Source organism: Diceros bicornis, chromosome 22 (assembly GCF_020826845.1).
Source record: "Diceros bicornis minor isolate mBicDic1 chromosome 22, mDicBic1.mat.cur, whole genome shotgun sequence".
Classification (NCBI taxonomy): Eukaryota; Metazoa; Chordata; class Mammalia; order Perissodactyla; family Rhinocerotidae; genus Diceros; species Diceros bicornis.
In genome coordinates, this window is record NC_080761.1 from 29,043,448 (window position 1) to 29,063,862 (window position 20,415).

Consider the following 20,415-nt stretch of genomic DNA (forward strand, 5'->3'; position numbering starts at 1 on the left):
TGGGGAAAAAAAAAGGAGGAAGATTGGCAATAGATGTTAGCTCAGAGCCGGTCTTCCTCAGCAAAAAGAGGAGGATTAGCATGGATGTTAGCTCAGGGCTGATCTTCCTCAAAAAAAAAAAAACATTAGTATTGTCTTTCATGTTTGGTTCACTCACATATAAATTTCATCTGAGTCTGATGGTGGTTTTTCCTTTCTTCTTTTTCATTCTTCCTTTTTTCTCTTTCCTTCTTCCTCCTCCTTTCTTCTCCATTTCTTTTAAGTGGAGAGATTGTTTCTTTAATGGTTATAGTTCTTTTGACATTTTTTTATTCTTGAATCGATTTTTAAAGTTACATAGTTTAAAAAATTTGTCTACATTTTCAAATTTATTGGCATAATTTATTCTAGCACTCTCTTTTTGTCTTTGTAACCTATAATTATGCTTTAAAAAAATTCTTAGTGTTTTTCTGTGCCTTCTTTTTTTTCTTGATCAGGCTTGACAAAGGCTTGTTTATTTTGTTAGTCATTGCAAATAATCCACTTTTATTTTGTTGATTCCCTTTATTGAATCTTCATTCCCTGTTAACTTCTACTCTATTATGTTCTTCTTACAACTGTCTTTGGGATTACTCTGTTGTTTTCTGTTGTATTGAGTTAGATAACTTAGATCATTCTCTGTTATTTTCTAAGATAAACAAGTTGGAGCTAAAATTTTCCTCTTGCGTATCACTTAGTTATATTCCATAATTTTTAATATATGGTATTTATCGTTATTCGTTATAAATGCTTTTTAATTTGTGTTATAATTTCTCCTATGATCTGTGAGATATTTAGAAGTATTTGTAAATACGAGAATGAATGCAAGGATACAGTTTAAAAGTAGTTACTGAATAATGTAACAACTTAATATGTAACTTGCTGAAATTATTACATATCTATGAGGAGACAGTTGTGTTAATAATTTAAATAAAAATTTTAGGGGCCGGCCTGGTGGTGTAGTGGTTAAGTTCACATGCTCCACTTTGGCGGCCCAGGGTTCACTGGTTTGGATCCCGGGCGCAAACCGATGCACAGCTTGTCAAGCCATGCTGTGGCAGCATCCCATATAAAGTAGAGGAAGATGGACACAGATGTTAGCCCAGGGCTAATCTCCCTCAGCAAAAGAGAGGAGGATTGGCATTGGATGTTAGCTCAGGGCTAATCTTCCTCACACACACACACACACAAATTTTAAATCTTTGTTGTCAATGTGTCAAGTTGGTGTCATTTGTCTACAATGGAAACAAATAAAAACATCACTAGAATAACAAGGGTCCTTTTGTGAGGCTTATGTTTTCAAATATGTAGGATTAAAAAAATTTTTGTAAGTATTCATTTCTGATTTAATTGAAGTTTGGTTAGAGCACGTGGTATGTATGATTATTCTATGGCATTGTTGAAGACTTGGTTTTAGTATCCAAGTGATTGGTGTGTGTTTGTGTGTGTGTGTGTGTGTGTGTTTGTGTGAATGTTCTATATATGCTTAGAGATAATATGCATTATTTAATTGTGTGGCTTAGGAGTTCTGTATGCTTTTTAAAAAGTTTAGCGGCTTTCAGCCTTTTGTTAATGTAACTCCTAAAATATTTTTGAAAAAAATCAGATACCGTTGCATTTTAAGTTGACATTTAAAATTTTTCATTGTAAATTTAAATAGTGCAGAGGATATAATTACTAGTGTATTGTGTAAACCTTGTCATTTAAAAATAAAACTGTTTCATTGTTCTCTTAAGAGTATCCAGTGATTTCTAAATATTTGAGTTGATACTGTCATTATCATTATTAAAGCACACACAAATTTGGGTCAAGCTTTTTGTAGAGAACAATTAAAAAAACTGGATAAAATGTTTTTTAAAATCTGCTTGAAAGAGTCCTAGCAATCATATTTTAAAATATAGAGAAAAAAAGATATTTAATTTAAGAATTCGCTTGTAAGTTGTGTTGAACCAAAAGATTTCGACTGCTATTGCATTTCGTGCTGATTTTAAGATTTGTCACTTCAGCCCCATTACAAATTATAGATGGTATATAAAAATACTTTTAACTGTCTGTAATCATTTCTTTTCTGCTACTTTCCTAGGAATCACACCTGTGTATCATAGTATGTTTGCTTTAATGAGTGAAACAGAAAGAATCTGGTATCCGCCCAACCATGTCTTCCATATAGATGATTCAACCGGGCACAATGTACTCTACAGAATAAGGTACTTTCTCCAGTGAAGTGACTCAGTTAATAGTGAAAGGGCAAAGTGGGAGAAATTATCAAACATATTTTTTAATTGCAAAAATGTTCATATGTGTTCTTTAACTAGAATGCTCTGAAAATAAAGCTGTTCTGGTGGGATGCTACTGTATCACTTATAATTAAATTTCGAAGAAGATGAGAATGGCTTTTACTAGCAAAATCCTAAATGTTTGGAATTTTGCTAGTTTCCCAGGAAATTTGATGTCTTCTGCAATAAAAATTAATCTTACATCTCTTTTTTTTATATTTTTTTATTTTTGTATTTGATGAGGCAGATTAGCCCTGAGCTAACATCTGTTGGCGATCCTCCTCTTTTTGCTGAGGAAGATTGGCCCTGGGCTAATATCCGTGCCCATCTTCCTCTACTTTATGTGTGGGACGCCTGTCACAGCATGGCTTGATAAGCAGTGTGTAGGTCCCGCACCCGGGATCTGAACCTGTGAACCCCAGGCTGCTGAAGGGGAGTGTGCAAACTTAACCACTACGCCACAGAGCCGGCCCCCTACATCTCTTCTTTTTAATAACTTTTTTTTAAGTTGAAATGAAGGAAAAATAAGATTTTGCCAGTGTTTATTTACAGCCTCAAATTATGTTAATTAATGTTACTTAATGGTAATATATAATACCAATTCAGAGAAATCTAGAGGTACTTTTCTACTCAAAAGGATGAGACAAATAAGTTTGATCTGTGGCTCTTACTTATGAAATCGATCCATTCCATGCAGAAAGTCAGTGTTGCATAGCAAAAAAGAACATGGAATCGTTCATGATTTTAAAAAGAAAAGAAAAAGAAGGCTTAATAAACTCAGACTCAGATTCAAGAGAGATGTCGTAGCTATGATACAGAGTAGCTACAAAAAACATGTAGCAAATAATATTTTTAAATGGTAAAATGTTAGAAACAATGTCTTTAAAATCAGAACAAGATAGAAAACAAAGATAGCCACAGCCACTGCTTCTATTTAGGATTTTAATGGTGTTCCTACCAGTACAGTAAGACAAGATAGATAAATAAAATGTCTAATAATCGAGAACAAAGAAGCAAAAAGACACTATTTGGAGATAATGTGATTGTTAACGTAGAAAATACGAACAAATCTACAGACGTCAAAAAGAAGCATTCAACAGAGTGCTAGATCTATATGATCAGTATGTTAAAAAATCAACTATTTCTATACACCACAAACAAATAGAAAAGAGGTCATTTAAAATAACAGTCAAGGGCCGGCCCCGTGGCTTAGCGGTTAAGTGCGTGCCCTCCGCTGCTGGCGGCCCGGGCTCGGATCCCGGGCGCGCACCAACGCACTGCTTCTCCGGCCATGCTGAGGCTGTGTCCCACATACAGCAACTAGAAGGATGTGCAGCTGTGACATACAACTATCTACTGGGGCTTTGGGGGAAAAAAATAAATAAATAAAATTTAAAAAAATAAAATAAAATAACAGTCAATAGCAACAAAAAGTAAGGTACCTAGGATTAAATCTATCCAAAGTTATGTAAGGCTTTTTTGCAGATTTTAAGACTTTACAAAGTTATATTATTTAAAGAAGCATACTAACATGCTGCATATGATTGACAAAATATCCATATCTTATTAAGAATATTTTCTTTATCACTTTTTGTCATTACTATACTTTCTTCAATTAGCAAGTGAATCTTTTTATTTTAAAATGTCTATAGAGCAAGGGTTTGCAGTCTTTTTCTGTAAAAGGCCAGATAGTCAGTATTTTAGGCTTTGCAGGTCGTACTATTTCTGTTGTCACTATTCAACTCTGTTATTATAGTGTGAAAGCAGCCACAGACAATAAGTAAATGAATGGGCATGACTGTGTTCCAGTAAAACTATTTATAAAAGCTGTCAGTGGACCAGATTGGGCCTGTGAGTCATAGTTTGCTGAACTCTTCTCAAGAATTAAAAATGTTTCTCTTATCAAATTCATGAATTCCTGCTATTCTTAAACTAAGGGGGCAAATATCCATAGCTACCTATAATCAGAATTTCCAAGGAAAGTCTAACCAGAAACTACCCAAAAGGAAATTTTATATAATTTTTATTAATCCCACCAGCCTATTGTATAGAGGCTATTCTTCATTTCCTTTATTACATATGTAGGAGTTATATCAAAAAAACATAAAAGAGCAATAATTATAAAACTGTGTTGAAGGGCTTATGATGTAATTTGTATGACAATAGTAGAACAAAAGGAACAGAACAAAGTTTTTGTATACTCTTGAAATTAAGTTGATATTAATAAGAACTAGGTTGTTTAAGTTAAAATGTTAATTGTAATCCCCTGGGAAACTCTTAAGAAAATAACTAAAAATATGTAGTAAAAGGAACAACAAGAGACTTAATAGAATACACTAGAAAACCTATTAACACTAAAGAAAGCAGTAATTGAGGAACAGATGAACAAAAAAGACATTAGCCATATAGAAAACAAATAGCAAAATGGCAGACATAAATACTACCCTAACAGTAATTGCATTAAATGTAAATGGATTATACACTCAAATCAAAAGGCAGAGATTGGAGGAATAGATTTAAAAAGCATGAACTACGTGTTGTCTATAAGAGGCAGCAAAGACACAAATAAATTGAAAGTAAAGGATTGAAAAAGATGTACCAGACATTCAGTAACCAAAAGAGAGCTGGAGCAGCTACATTAATATCAGACAAAATTGACTGTAAGATATAAATTGTTACTAGTAGCAAAAAAGGGACATTTTATAATGATAAAATTGTCAATCCATTAGGAAAACATAACAACATTTGTTTATAGTTGTTATAAATTGGATCTAACTACAGAGCTCCAAAATATGTAAGGGAACTGACAGAATTGAAGGAGAAAATAGGCAATTCAACAATAATAGTTGGAGACTTTAATACTTCACTTTCAATAATGAAGAGGACAACTAGACAGAAGATCAACAAGCAAATAGAAGACTTGAAAAATACTATAAACCAGCTACATATAGAACACTCCACCCAACAATAGCACAATACATATTCCTCTAGGTGCACATGGAACTTTCTCCAGGATAGAACATTCTCCATATGTTAGTCCATGAAACAAGTCTCAATAAATTTAAAAAGATTGAAATCATACAAAATATGTTCTCTGATCACAATGGAATTAAATTAGAAATCATTAGTAGAAAGAAAACTGGAAAATTCACAAATATGTGGTAATTAACAGCACACTTCTAAATAACCAATGGGTCAAAGAAGAAATCACAAGGGTAAATAGAAAATACTTTGAAATGGCTGAAAATGAAAACACAACATATCGAAACTTATGATATGCAGCTAAAACAATGCTTAGAGTGGAATTCATAGCTGTAAAGACCTCTATTTAAAAAGAAAAGTTCTCAAATCAATAATATTCCACCGTAAGAAAGTAGAAAAAGAAGAGTAAATTAAACTTAAAGCAAGTCGCAGGAAGGAAATAATAAAGATCAGAGGAGAAGTAAATGAAGTAGAAAATAGGAAAACAATAGAGAAAATCAAGAAACTAAAAGTTGGTTCTTTGAAAAGATGAACAATTTCGATAAACCTTCAGCTAGGACCAAGATAAAGAGAGAAAACCTTAAATTATTAAAATCACGAATATAAGATGGAACATCACTATGACCTTACAGACATAAAAAAGATTATGAGGAGCAACTGTATGCCGACAAATTACATAACCAAGATGAAATGGACAAATGGCTAGAAAGACACAAACTATAGGAATTGACAAAAGAAGAAACAGAATGTCTGAGTAGACCTATAATGAGTAAAGAAACTGAATTAGTAATTTAAAAAAACTTCCGACAAAGAAAAGCCCAGGCCCAAATGGCTTCACTGGTTAATCCTGTCGAACATTTAAAGAAGAATAATGCCAGTTATTCACAAAAAGTGAAAAGGAGGGAACACTTCCCAACTCATTCTGTGAGTTTAGTATTACTCTGATACCAAATCCAGACAAAGACATCCAGAAGAAAAGAAAACTAGAGACCAATATCCCTTATGAATATATGTGTAAAAATCTTCAACAAAATATTAGCAAACCAAATCCAGCAATATATCAAAAGGATTAAAAACCATGACGAGGTGGGATTTATCCCAGGAAATACAGGAAATAAATCCCCAAATCAATCAATATCATGCACTGTATTAGTAGAATAAAGGACCAAAACCACATGATCATCTCATTAGACACAAAAAGCATATGACAGAATCTAACACCCTATCATGATAAAAATACTCAACACAATAGGAATGGAAGGGTGCTTCCTCAGTTTGATAAAGGTCATTTATGAAAAACCCAAAGCTAGCATTATAGTTGATGGTGAAATACTGAATACTTTCTCCCAAAGATCAGAAAAAAGACAAAGATATCTGCTCTCACCACTTCTATATACCATAGATTCTAACCAGGGAAATTAAGCAAAAAAAGAAATAAAAGTCATCCATACTGGAAAAGAAGAATTAAAACTATTCACAGATGATATGATCTTGTATATAAAAAATCCTAAGGAATTAATAAACTATTAGAACTAATAAATGAACTCAGCCTGGTTACAGGATAGAAGATCAATATACAAAAATCATTTGTATTTTTATACAGTAGCACTAAACAATCCAAATGTGAAATTAAGAAAACAATTGCATTTACACTGGCATAACAAGGCAATACTTAGAAATAAACTTAACAAAGGAAGTGCAAAACTTATACATTGAGAAATATAAAACATCATTGAAATGAGTTAGAGAAAGACCTAAATAAATGGAAAGATATGTTTATGGATCAGGAGACTTAATATTCTTAAGATGGCAATATTCCCAAAATTGATCTGTATATTCAGTGCAATCTCTACTGAAATCCTAGCTGTCTTTATTGCAGAAATTGGCAAGTTAATCATAAAATTCATATAAAAATCAAGAGGACTTGGAATAGCCAAAACAATCTTGAAAAAGAACAAAGTTGGACCATTCATACTTCTGAATTTCAAAACTTACTCCACAACTATAGTAATCAAGATAGTGTGGTACTGGTTTAAGGATAGATATAGAGATTAATGAAATAGAATTGAGAGTCTAAAAATAATCCCTCATATTATGGTGATTGATTTTTTTGTGTGTGTGTGAGGAAGATTAGCCCTGCCTGAGCTAACATCCATTGCCAATCCTCCTCTTTTTGCTGAGGAAGATTGGCCCTGGGCTAACACCCGTGCCCATCTTCCTTTGCTTTATATGGGACGCAGCCACGGCATAGCTTGACAAGCGGTGCATCAGTCCATGGCCGGGATCCAAACCTGTGAACCTTGGGCCACCGAAGTGGGCTGTGCGAACTTAACCGCTACACCACTGGGCCAGCCCCTGATTTTTTTTTCTTGAGGTCATAATAGTTTATAACATTGTGCAATTTCAGTTGTACATTATTATTTGTCCATCACCATATATATGTGCCCCTTTACCCCTTATGCCCACCTCCCAACCCTCTTCCCCTCTGGTAACCACTAACCTGTTCTCTTTGTCCATGTGTTTGTTTGTCTTCCACATATGAATAAAATCATACGGTGTTTGCCTTTCTCTTGGCTTATTTCACTTAACATAATACCCTCAAGGTCCATCCATGTTGTTGCAAATGGGATGATTTTGTCTTTTTTTATGGCTGAGTAGTATTCCATTGTGTGTGTGTGTGTGTGTGTGTGTATGTATATACACACACACATACATATGGTGTATATGGTGTATATATATATATATATATACACATACACACACCACATCTTCTTTATCCATTCATCAGTTGATGGGCACTTGGGTTGCTTCCACGTCTTGGCTATTGTGAATAATGCTGCAGTGAACATAGGGGTGCTATGGTGATTGATTTTTGACAATGGTACCAAGAGAATTCATGGAGAAAGGATAGACTTTTCAGCAATTGGTGCTGGGACAAGTGGATATCCACATGTAAAGTAATGAAGTTAGACCACTAACTCACACCATATACAAAAAAGTAACTTAAAATGGATCATAGACCTAAATCTAAGAGCTAAAACTATAAAACTCTTAGAAGAAAACATAGGAGTAAACCTTCGTGTACTTAGATTAGGCAATGGTTTCTTCAATATGGCACCAAAAGCTCAAGTGACAAAAGAAAAATGGATTAATTGGGATTCATCAAAATATATGTTTGTGCATCAAATGATACTGTCAAGAATGTGAAAAGACAAGCCACAGAATGAAAGAAAATGTTTGTAAATCATATATATGATAAAGGTCTTATATTCAGAATACATAAAGAACTCTTACAGCTCAACAGTAAAGGACAATCTGATGAATATATGGGCAAAGGATTTGAACGGACATTTCTCTAAACAAGACATACAAATGGCCAATAAGCATGTGAAAAGATGCCTAACATCATTATTCATTAGAGAAACATAAATCAAAACCACAGTACCAGTTCACCTACTAGAAGGGCAAAAGTAAAAAAAGATAGACAAGTTGTTATGAATTTGTCAAATTAACACTTATTAAATATATGTAGCACAGGCTGTCAGATGGTTAGCTGCAGTTCAATAACAGACCACAAGAGGAATTGAAGTAGAAAAGTTTAGTACTCACAGGTCCTGGAGGAGGAAGTACCCAGCATACCTCAAGGGGCCACACAGGGAATTCAAGGCAGAGTGTAGACAGGACCTGGAGCACATGCCTTTATTAGGGTCTATGGGTAGAGTGCTTTGGGGTTCCTGGGCAAAGACCAGATGGGTCAGTTCAAATCAAAATAGCTGAGTTTTGGTAAGCCACTTGGGAGTCTTATTGAAGGGGCACATAAGAGTTAGGCACTAGGAGGCTGGGGAGACTGTTGATCACAAGGACTATTAGTGAAGTCATATCAGAAACTTACATTTGCTTGTGACTCTGCAGGCTGCTATCTACACCATACACTTGCATGAGGGGGCTAGTTTCCATTTAAGTTCACTGCAGGCCTTTTAGCCAAACAAAATGAATGCCAAGGCAACAATACCGTGGAGTAATTTAGCTAAACTCTCCACCTGAACCACCTGAACTGTGAACTACTGGGATGCTCATATGTTGCCGTTGTAATGTAAAACATAAAATAGTGCAACTGCTTTGGAAAACAATTTGTTCCTCAAAAAGATAAACATAGAATTACTATATGATGCAGCAATTCCACCCCTAGGTATATGGAAGAGAAATGAAAAGATACATCCACGTACACAAAAAACTTGTACATGACTGTTCATAGCAGCATTATTCACAGTAGCAAAAAGATAGAAACAACTCAAATGTCCATCAAGTGATGAATGGATAAGCAAAAGGTAGTATATCCAGTATGCATACAATGGAATATTAATTGGGCAATTAAAAGGAATGAAGTACTGATACATGCTATAACATGGATGATCCTTGAAAACATACTAGATGAAAGAAGGTAGAAAAGGCCACATAATATATGATTCCATTTATATAAAATGTCCAGAAGAGGCTAATTTATAGACAGAGAAAGATGAGTGGTAGCTTAGGACTGGGGAATGGATAGGGGTTATTTGGGTGTAACTACTAGGGAAGGAAGATTGGCCCTGGGCTAACATCCTTGCCTGTCTTCCTCTGCTTTATATGTGGGACGCCTGCCACAGCCTGGCTTGACAAGCAGTGCATTGGTCCACACCTGGGATCCGAACCTGTGAACCCCAGGCCGCCAAAGTGGAACACACGACCTCAACTAGTACACCACTGGGCCGGGCCCTCTGTGAAAACAAGTTTTTAACATCCATTTCTTTTCTGGTTTTTCTTTTTTTTTTGTGAGGAAGATCAGCCCTGAGTTAACATCTGTCACCAATCCTCCTCTTTTTGCTGAGGAAGACTGGCCCTGGGCTGACATCCATGCCCATCTTCCTCCACTTTATATGGGATGCCGCCACAGCACGGCTTGACAAGTGGTGCATCGGTGCGTACCTGGGATCTGAACCCCAGGCTGCCGCAGTAGAGGCGTGCACTTAACCACTATGCCACCGGGCTGGCCCCTAACATCCATTTCTTAAAAAGAAGAAGCAATTATTTCTTTTCATACCAAATTAGCATTTTTAGATTCCTCTACTGATAAAACTGGATTAACGTTAAAAAAAATTTTTTTGTTAATGTTTTATTTCTATATTTCTCTATTTCCTGTTATTGCTTCTACATTCTGTGCATGGAAGAAGGCAGTATATTGATTTTACACTTATGTTTCTTGTATTTTTTGCATATATTATTGTAATGGTCTTATCCAGATTTCCTTTTGTCTCCAACTTGTATTTCAACACTGTTAGCTGTGTTTTCCGGTAATGGGATAATACCTTTCACTATGCTGGAAGTGGTTGTTTATACACAGTATGTTTATATTTGATCTATTTGGAGGCTGACTGAATGTTTTAACTGTCTTGTAGATTTTACTTTCCTTACTGGTATTGTAATGGCAGCAACAGAACCTATCGGCATGGGATATCTCGAGGTGCTGAAGCTCCTCTTCTTGACGACTTTGTCATGTCTTACCTTTTTGCTCAGGTATGATTATATTATCTTACTTCTACGTGTGTTAAGTGATAAATGTCTTGCTGTGTAACGTATCTCTTAATCAGAAAAATCTTCATATATGGGAAAATTGACGTTCTGTCTCGCATAGCAGTTGCAGAGAGGTAACAAAATTGTCTTTTTATCACTAATTTTTAATCCCAAAGTTTATGGAAAATAGAATCTATTTTATAAAGATTCTTTGAATTGGCCCTTTTGAATTTTCTTTTATCTTAGTATGTTAGATCATTTTAAGGATTTCACAAAGTTTGAACTGAGTTTTACAGCATGATTCATGTAGACATAAGTGGCTGGAATATAAGACAGTAGAATTTCTTTAGAGAAGTTTTTTTTTTAATTCTTGAACAATTTCAGACTTCAATAGTGGGTAGTGAAATGTAAAGGAAGTAGGTAACTGCATAAAAATTGAGCTGCAATAGTTTTTGTAGCTCCTCATAGGAGGGTGGCTGGATGTTGATACTTAGTCTGAGAGCTGTGTTCCAGTTATTTGTTTATTAATACTGTTATGTTAAATTTTTGTGGTGTACCTGAACATTTTGTAGTGCTTTCTTGTCTCTTACCTTGGTTTAAACTGTAATTGAAATGTTTTGTTATTAAATAACTTGTTTTTATGTGCCTTCAGACTGAGGAGTAGAAACTAAAGAAAGAAAAGAAAAGATATTAGTGCTTTTGGATAAAGATATGCTCTTGGTATCCCCAAGGTGTCAGATTAAGGAGTTCTAAATCAGATTTGCTAGTATCAGAGGAAATAACCCCACAGATCCTCATGGCTCACATTTCTAAGATATCTAGTAGGATTAGTTAAGTTTGTCAGCAACAAATTGAAAAAATATTTCTTATAGGGTATGAGAGCAACCGTTTTTTTTTACTTGTAGTAAAATATACTTAATAAAATTTACCATTTTAACCATTTTTAAGTTGACAGATCAGTGGCATTAATTAAGTACATTCACATTGTTGTGTGACCATCACCACCGTCTATCTCCAGAACAGTTTCATCTTCCTAAACTGAAACTTCATACCCGTTAAACAATAATTTCCCATTTTTCCCTCCTCCTGGCCCCTGTCAGCTACCTTTCAACTTTCTGTCTCTATGAATCTGCCTATTCCAGGTACCTCATGTAAGCGGAATTATACAGTATTTACTTTTTGTAACTGGCTTATTTTTCTTAGCGTAACATCTTCAAGGTTCAGCCATGTTGTAGTATGTATCAAATTTCCTTCCTTTTTTTTTTTTTTTTTTTTTTGTGAGGAGGACTAGCCCCCAGCTAACATCCAATGCCAATCTTCCCCTTTTTTCCTGAGGAAGATTGGCCCTGGGCTAACATCCATGCCCATCCTCCTCCACTTTATATGGGACGCTACCACAGCATGGCTTAGCAAGCGGTGCGTCGCTGCACGCCCAGGATCTGAACCTGTGAATCCCGGGCCGCCGCAGCGGAGCGCGCACACTTAACCGCTGTGCCACCGGCTGGCTCCTTTCCTTCCTTTTTAAGGCTGAATAATATTCCATTGTATATACCAGATTTTGTTTATCCATTCATCTGTTGATGGATACTGGAGTTGCTTCCACTTTTTCTCTCTTGTGAATAAGGCTGCAATGAACATTAGTGTACAGATCTCTTAGAGACCCTGCTTTTAATTCCTTTGGATATATTTCCATAAGTGGAATTTTTAGATCATATGGTAGTTCTATTTTTAATGTTTTTGAGGAACTGCCATACCGTTTTCCATAGCAGCTGCACCGTTTTATATTCCTACCAGCAGTGCACAAATATTCCAATTTCTTCACGTTCTCACCACACTTACTTTCTGTTCTTTTGATGATAGCTATTCTCATAGGTGTGAAGTGGTATCTCATTCTGGTTGTGATTTGCATTTCTCTAATGGTTAGTGATGTTGAGCATTTTTCATAAACTTTTTGGCCATTTGTATATCTTCTTTGGAAAAATGTCTGTTCAAGTCCTTTGCCCATTTTTTAATTAGGTTGTTTTTTTGTTGTTGAGTTGTAAGTGTTCTTTATGTATTCTGGATATTAACTCCTTACCAGATATATAATTTGCCACTATTTTCTCCTGTTCCGTAGGTTGCCTTTTTACTCTGTTGATTGTGTCCTGTGATGCACAAAAGTTTTTAATTTTGATGTAGTTCAGTTTATCTATTTTTTTCTTTTGTTACTTGCTTTTGGTGTTATATCCAAGAAATTGCCAACTCCAGTATCATGAAGCTTTCTTCCTATTTTCTTCTAAGTGTTATATTGTTGTAGCTCTTACATTTAGGCCTTTGATCCATTTTGAGTTAATTCTTATATATGGTATAAAGTAAGGGTCTGACTTCATTCTTTTGCATGTGAATATCCAATTTTTCCAGCACCATTTGTTGAAAAGACTGTCCTTTCTCTGTTGAATTGTCTTGTCACTCTTGTCAAAAATCATTTCACCACCAACCAACTTTTATACAGCTTCCTTTGTTTGAGTAGCCATTAAGAAAAGAAAGAGACAGGGCAGGCCCTGTGGCCTGGTGGTTGAGTTCAGCCTGCTCCGCTTTGGCGGCCTGGATTCACAGATTTGGATCCTGGGCATGGACCTGTGCCACTCGTTGGCCATGCTGTGGCAGCGACCCACATACAACATAGAGGAAGAATGGCACAGATGTTAGCTCAGGGCAAATATTCTTCAAGGAAAAAAAAAAACAGGAAGATTGGCAACAGGTGTTAGCTCAGGGTGAATCTTTCTCACCAAGAAAAAAAAAAAAAGGAAAGAAAGACAAGCTTCTGAGAATAGCATACTATGAGGTTATGACTTTCTGCTGCTTTTATGATTATGTTGTTTCATCTATGCTGCAGAGCTGGTTTATTTTGGTGGCATGCTAGTTAAGTCCCATTAATAAGGAAAATTTTCCTAAACTATTCATTCAGTTACTTTACCCTAATATTAATACTGTGATATCTCATATTTTTGATCTAGAAAAATTATGAATGATTTCCAATTTTGTCTTCCTAGGAGAGATTTCTTATCTAGAATGGCAAAATAATTTCACAATAGAATCCTAAATTGTGTCTGGACAGTACCACATGCAATTTTCTATTTTTAATGTTTCTTCTTCTCTAAATCTGTGCCTGGAAAATAAATAAGGTAGTAATTAACTTATTCTCAGATTGTATTAATATCAGGTTAGACTATATGTATATTGTAGACTAAATAAAGCAAATTTGACCAGTGATATCACCCAAGTGTAACAATACGTTGACATTTTTAAATAAATAAAAAAATATTTTAGCTGCTAAACCGTCTTTCAAGTATGTAAGACAGTACTATAGAAAGATAGATTTGGAAAAGTTAAGCAAATGAAAGCCAAAAGTGAGGTGTCCCTTTTAAATTCATTTTCTTCTGAAGATTGTCTTTATGTCATCAAATATGGCTACTTAGCTGCCATGTGAACAACCTTTAATAAATTCATATATATTCAGAAAAAAATGGATATTTACTCTGTGTTCTTACTTCGGTTCATTTCTGATTTTGTGACTATACCTGTTTTCTTATTTTTCTGGCTGAATGAAGATGAAATTTCTTGGTTTAAATGTTGTCAGCTACCCAGGTGAAAAACTGCTTTTCTACAATTTTAATTAAATGAAATTTTTATTGTTGTATTGTACTATGATGTTTAAGGAAGGCTAGTCTAAAATAATATGCTTTGGTATTTGGGACTCTATTTCATTTGTAACTTTAATGGGTATTTGGTTGATTATGTTCTTAGCCCTGCTCTCCCTAATTTTTCATATATTTATTGTCTTTTGGGCAAGAGTTCCACAGAATAGCCTCATGAACAGAATGTATTATCCTCTGGTCCTATATGGTCTATGGAACAAAATCAAGTGATTAAAAGGAATCTATCTAGCCATCAGTTATCTGTAGCTCTTTCTTAATCAGAATAACTTTCTTACTCGTTTTGAAAAATGTGGTGAAATAAGTGTTTGAAATTGAGCAAAAATAAATCTAACTACTTCCCTGAATTCATTTTGTATTACTAACATTTAGGCCTTTGTTTTGGTTAATACTGATTATTTCATGGTTTGTGCCTTTTAAGTAATATAGTTTATTTTCTTACACTAAAATGTTTTCTAATTTGTTAATAGAAAGTTAACAAACAAATATACTTTTAAATGCATATTTATTTCTTTTAATAAAATTATTTTTAAAGGATTCATATAAAACTTTAATTTCATGAGATCTTATCACATCATAAGAAGGGAGATCCGTACATAAAATATAGAAGGCAGCCCTGTATTTCTCTTATCCAGTTTAAAACCTTGGTTAAATATTGATATTTCAACTAATATTATGGCTCTTAACTTTTTTTATAAAGAAAATTCCTATTATTTTTAGAATATTGGTGCTTTTTACATTCTACCCTTTCCTTTTTCCCATTACATTTCAATCTGATTTTATCCATGTCCCTAAATCATCCGAATCAAATCTTGGAACTTCTGTTTTTCCCTTTTTTAAATTTTTTATGTAAAGTTATCAATTTTCTTCAGACTCTCTTAGTGTCTTCTGTTCCCTACATCAGATCCTTATCTCATATCTGAACCATTACTGCAGCCTCTTTTTTTTTTTTTTTTTTTTTTGTGAGGAAGATCAGCCCTGAGCTAACAACAGTGCTAATCCTCCTCTTTTTGCTGAGGAAGACCGGCTCTGAGCTAACATCTATTGCCAATCCTCCTCCTTTTTTTTCCCCCAAAGCCCCAGTAGATAGTTGCATGTCATAGTTGCTCATCCTTCTAGTTGCTGTATGTGGGATGTGGCCTCAGCATGGCCGGAGAAGCGGTGCATCGGCGCGCGCCTGGGATGCGAACCCAGGCCGACAGTAGCGGAATGCGTGCGCTTAACCGCTAAGCCACAGGGCCAGCCCCTTACCGCAGCCTCTTAAAGAGTCTCCCTGAATACACTTTATTTTCTTAAAGTACTTCTGTCATTGGTACTTCTACCAATGAAAGAGTCATGATGCTTTAAGAAAAGATGCTTTAAGAAACGGATGCTTTGAGAAAATGGTTCTCTGTTGCTTCTAGGATCAAGTCATTCAAGGGTATGTGCAGGCTCACCCCAACTTACTTTTCCAAATTTTAATCCACTCTGTTCTCTTACGTAAATTGTGTGCCCCAGCCAAACTAGTTTGTATCTCTGAACATGCCTTGTGCTTTGTTTTTATCATTTCTTCTATTTCCTCACCCTGTTTTGTGTCCATCAGAAATTTCTTCATCTTCAAAGAATACATGAAATTTTGAATTTTCCATGAAATCTTCCCTAATTACCCCAAGTGGATATTCTCTCAACTTCCTTTAAGTTCCTGAAGCATATGTTGTGTGGCACTTACTATACAGTATCTGGCATTATAATTTTTTGTTTACATGTTTTGCTTTCTTGCTAGATTTTTGTCTGCTTGAGGGCTGAGACCACATCTTATATTTCTTTGTATCCAACATAGTCCTCAGTATAATGCTTTGAACTCTGTACCTATTTAATTAATTAATATCTATTGTAATTTAGGTAATTTTGATGTAGAAGATATAATCTAAAGATATCAGCAGTGAAATAGGTTGTGTCACATGTATGCTATAACTGGGAACCCAATTTAAATCAGTTTCCATTTGCAAAAGAACTTTTACTAAAATTTTATGGCAAAATGATTGAAAATCAAGGGACCAGTTGATTTCTCATTTTTCAAACGTGTATGTCCTGGAAATTAGGTTATAGGTTAAAATATGATAGTAAATTAAAATGCGATAGTGAAACTTATATTTCTTTCTAAATTTTTTTTCCCTTTAGTGGCGGCATGATTTTTTGCATGGATGGATAAAAGTACCTGTGACTCATGAAACACAGGAAGAATGTCTTGGGATGGCAGTGTTAGATATGATGAGGATAGCCAAAGAAAAGGATCAAACCCCACTGACCATCTATAGCTCTATCAGGTAATTTCCTTATGCAAATCCATATACATAAATGTGAACAGTTGCAGTTTTTATATAATTTGTATTTTCTGTATTTTCCCATACTTTTTGATTTTATAATAATTAAAAGTAACGTGGGTAACTTTTCTTCCTTGTGTATAACACATACCTTTTGGGATAAATTAAATTATTATTTTTTTCTTCCAGTTTTGTTGAGATATAATTGACATAAAACACTGTGTAAGTTTAAGGTATACAGCATAATAGTTTGACATATATTGTGAAATGATTAGCCCAATAAATTTAGTTAACATCTATCATCTCATACAGATACAAAAAAAAGAGAAAGGAAAAAAATTTTTTTCTCTTGTGATGAGAACTCTTAGGATCTACTCTCTTAATAACTTTTATATATATCATACAACAGTGTTAACGATAGTCATCATATTGTACATTACATCCCAGGTACTTATTTATCTTATAACTACAAGAAATTATTGAAAGAGTTGGAGTACTACAGAAAATATTGGTGTTCAATACCTATTTGTTATTTGATTCATTTATTCTGAAAAGGCTAGGTAAGGTCAGAGGAATGAAAAGAGCACCTGGAAACATAATTTCTGATAGCAGTATAAATAATTCTGAATCACTATTTGTCAAATAGTGGTCCTTATTTTACTTGAATTAGTGTCTCCCGAGGTGCCTGTTAAAACTGAAGATTCTTGGGTTCTAACCCAAGAATTTGGATTCAATAAATTTGAGGTGAAGCCCAGAAATATGAATTTTTGCAAGTGCTCCAGGAGACTTTTTTTTATTTTGGCTTTAATGAGGTATAATTGTCATATAAAATTGTAAGATATTTAAAGTATACATCATGGTGATTTCATATATGTATACATTGTGAAAGGATTCCCCTGTCTAGTTTACTAACACATCCAGCACCTCACGTATTTATCTTTTCTCTTTTTTTGGTGAGAACATTAAGCTCTACTCTCTTAGCAAATATCAATTATACAATATAGTGTTATCAATTATAGTCACCATCTTTTATATTAGATCCTCAGACCTTCTTCATATTATAACTGATCCAGCAGATTCTTATAGAAGTGATCCACACTCTCCACATTCTTCACATTATTCTTCTGTGCATTGAATTTTGATAATCATGCCTAGTAACGGTTTTTGAAACACTACTCCTACAGTCCAACTTGAATGACTGTAAAACTTCCACTCTTTTTAAAGGTCTATATGACTATTATAAGAATGCTTTGATTTTTTTTTTTAAGTTTGAAGACTAAATATGTGTTTTATATATTCCATACTTACCAGATTAAAAGTTTGAGGATGTCATGAAGTCTGGTTATAACTCTCTTTATTCCTTGAAATCCTTCTCTCAATAACTGGCTTCAATCATTCCTGTTTTGTCTTTTTTTGTGTGTGTGTGTGAGGAGATCAGCCCTGTGCTAACATCTGCCAATCCTCCTCTTTTTTTGCTGAGGAAGACTGGCCCTGGGCTAACATCCGTACCCATCCTCCTCCACTTTATATGGGACGCCACCACAGCACTGGCTTGCCAAGCAGTGCGTCAGTGCATGTCCGGGATCCAAACCAGTGAACCCCGGGCCGCCGCAGCAGAGCGGGCGCACTTAACTGCTTGCGCCACTGGGCCGGCCCCCAATCATTCCTGTTTTGTATGTAACAGTATGTATGTATGTAGTCATAGTCACATAACAGTCAAAACAGTTACATACCCAATTTGCAGTGTATCAATTTCTGCATTTCCCTCTTTGGTTTTAAGTATTCTTGTTTTGTTTTCAGATGTCTCTTAGGCCTTAACCTAAGAGTATAAGCCATAGGGTATGATCACTGAGGAATCAAAAAGATTCCAAAGTCCAGAGGAAAAACAAAAACGTTTCTGTTTTCCACTAAGGCCTTGATCTTTATTAAAATACAGACAGAATGGATAAAGAAGATGTGGTATGTGTGTGTGTATAATGGAATATTACTTAGCGATTAAAAAGAATGAAATCTTGCCATTTACAACAACATGGATGGACGTAGAGGGTATTAGGCTAAGTGAAATAACTCAGACAGAGAAAGAAAAATACTATATGATTTCACTTATATGTGGAATCTGAAAAACAAAACAAACGAACAAATGTAACAAAACAGAAACAGACTCATAGATACAGAGAACAAACTAGCGGTTGCCAGAAAGGAGAGTGGTGAGGGTGAAATGGGTGAAATAGGTGAAGGGGATCACGAAGTAAAAACTTCCAGTTATAAAATAAATAAGTCACAGGGATGTAATGTACAACATAGAGAATATAGTCAATGATACTGTAATAACGTTGTATGGTGACAGATGGTAACTAGACTTAGCTTGATGATCATTTTGTATTGTATAAAGATATCAAATCACTATATTGTATACCTGAAACTAATATAATATTGTATATCAATTATACTTGAATAAAAAGTAAAATTTTAAAAAACGCAGACAGACACTCCTTAGGATATTAACTCATTCACTCATTCATTCATTCAACAGCTATTTATTGAATACCTGCAATGTGTGAGTCCATAGCAGAACAGAGTCAGGGGAGGAATATCTTAGATATTGTTAATAGAAATTGAAGGAATTGGAGGGAACACAGTTGAAGAATGGAGAAGCTTTGAGCCGCTGAAGATGAATTTAAAAAATATGAAGCCATCTCTAGGCTTATGCTATGGTGAAACACTTCTGCTTTGGAGACCATGATATTGTCCAAGGTCTTGGCATAATCTTTCTGTGTGGATTAGGGTTTCTTTGAGGTCAGGAATCATGCCATCTATTTATTCTTCTTCCTACATTATTTAGTCTAGTGTCCTAAACCCAGTGAATGTTTAGCAATTGTATTTCTCTGATTCTCTTAACCAGCATATAAATGCATCTGCAAAATTCTGCATCATTTTTTTCTTTATTTTACTTTTAAAATTGTATAGATATTAAACATTCGTCATACGATTCCATGATATTTTAAAACAACTTTATTGAGATAAAATTCACATACCATAAAGTTCACCCATTTAGAGTGTACAATTCAATATTTTTTATTATTGAGTTCTTCATATATTCTGGATACAAATCCCCAGATGTAAGTTATCATATATGTGATTTGCAAATATTTTTCCTATTCTGTGGATTGTTTTTTCACTTTCTTAAAAGTATCATTTGCAGCATAACAGTTTAAATTTTGAAGTAGTCTAATTTATCTATTTTTTCTTTTGTCTCTTGTACCATGATATTTTAATATTAGATAAATAATTTATGCCTGTTCTGAAGCAAAACATGTCTGCCTTGCTTGCCTTCTTAATATAATTTAACTCACTGATGTTTTTTGAATTCTCATTTAGTGCTCATTTCTGAGAAATGATCAAGGAACTCAACTCAGTGTTAAAATATTCAGGATTGACAGGAGAACAGATGAATGATTAGTTCTTGGCAGAATGAAATAAACTGTGTTGTTCCCAGAAATATCCAGTAGGGTATGGATCTTTGATTAGTATAACTAAATACATATTCTTTCCCAAACTTAAAAGAAATACGTGTAAGGTGCACTCTGTGTG

At 34.5% G+C, this 20,415-nt stretch overlaps 1 protein-coding gene across 3 annotated transcripts in view; it reads left to right on the top strand.

Annotated features, from left to right (window-relative positions):
• JAK2 (Janus kinase 2) overlaps positions 1 to 20,415 on the top strand; it is a 156,327-nt gene that overhangs the window by 77,367 nt on the left and 58,545 nt on the right. For all 3 annotated transcript variants that reach the window (XM_058565750.1, XM_058565751.1, XM_058565752.1), the window contains 3 exons: positions 2,102 to 2,225; positions 10,712 to 10,829; positions 16,682 to 16,827. In XM_058565750.1, coding sequence (XP_058421733.1) covers positions 2,102 to 2,225; positions 10,712 to 10,829; positions 16,682 to 16,827 — 388 coding nt within the window. The remainder of the gene's footprint in view (positions 1 to 2,101; positions 2,226 to 10,711; positions 10,830 to 16,681; positions 16,828 to 20,415) is intronic.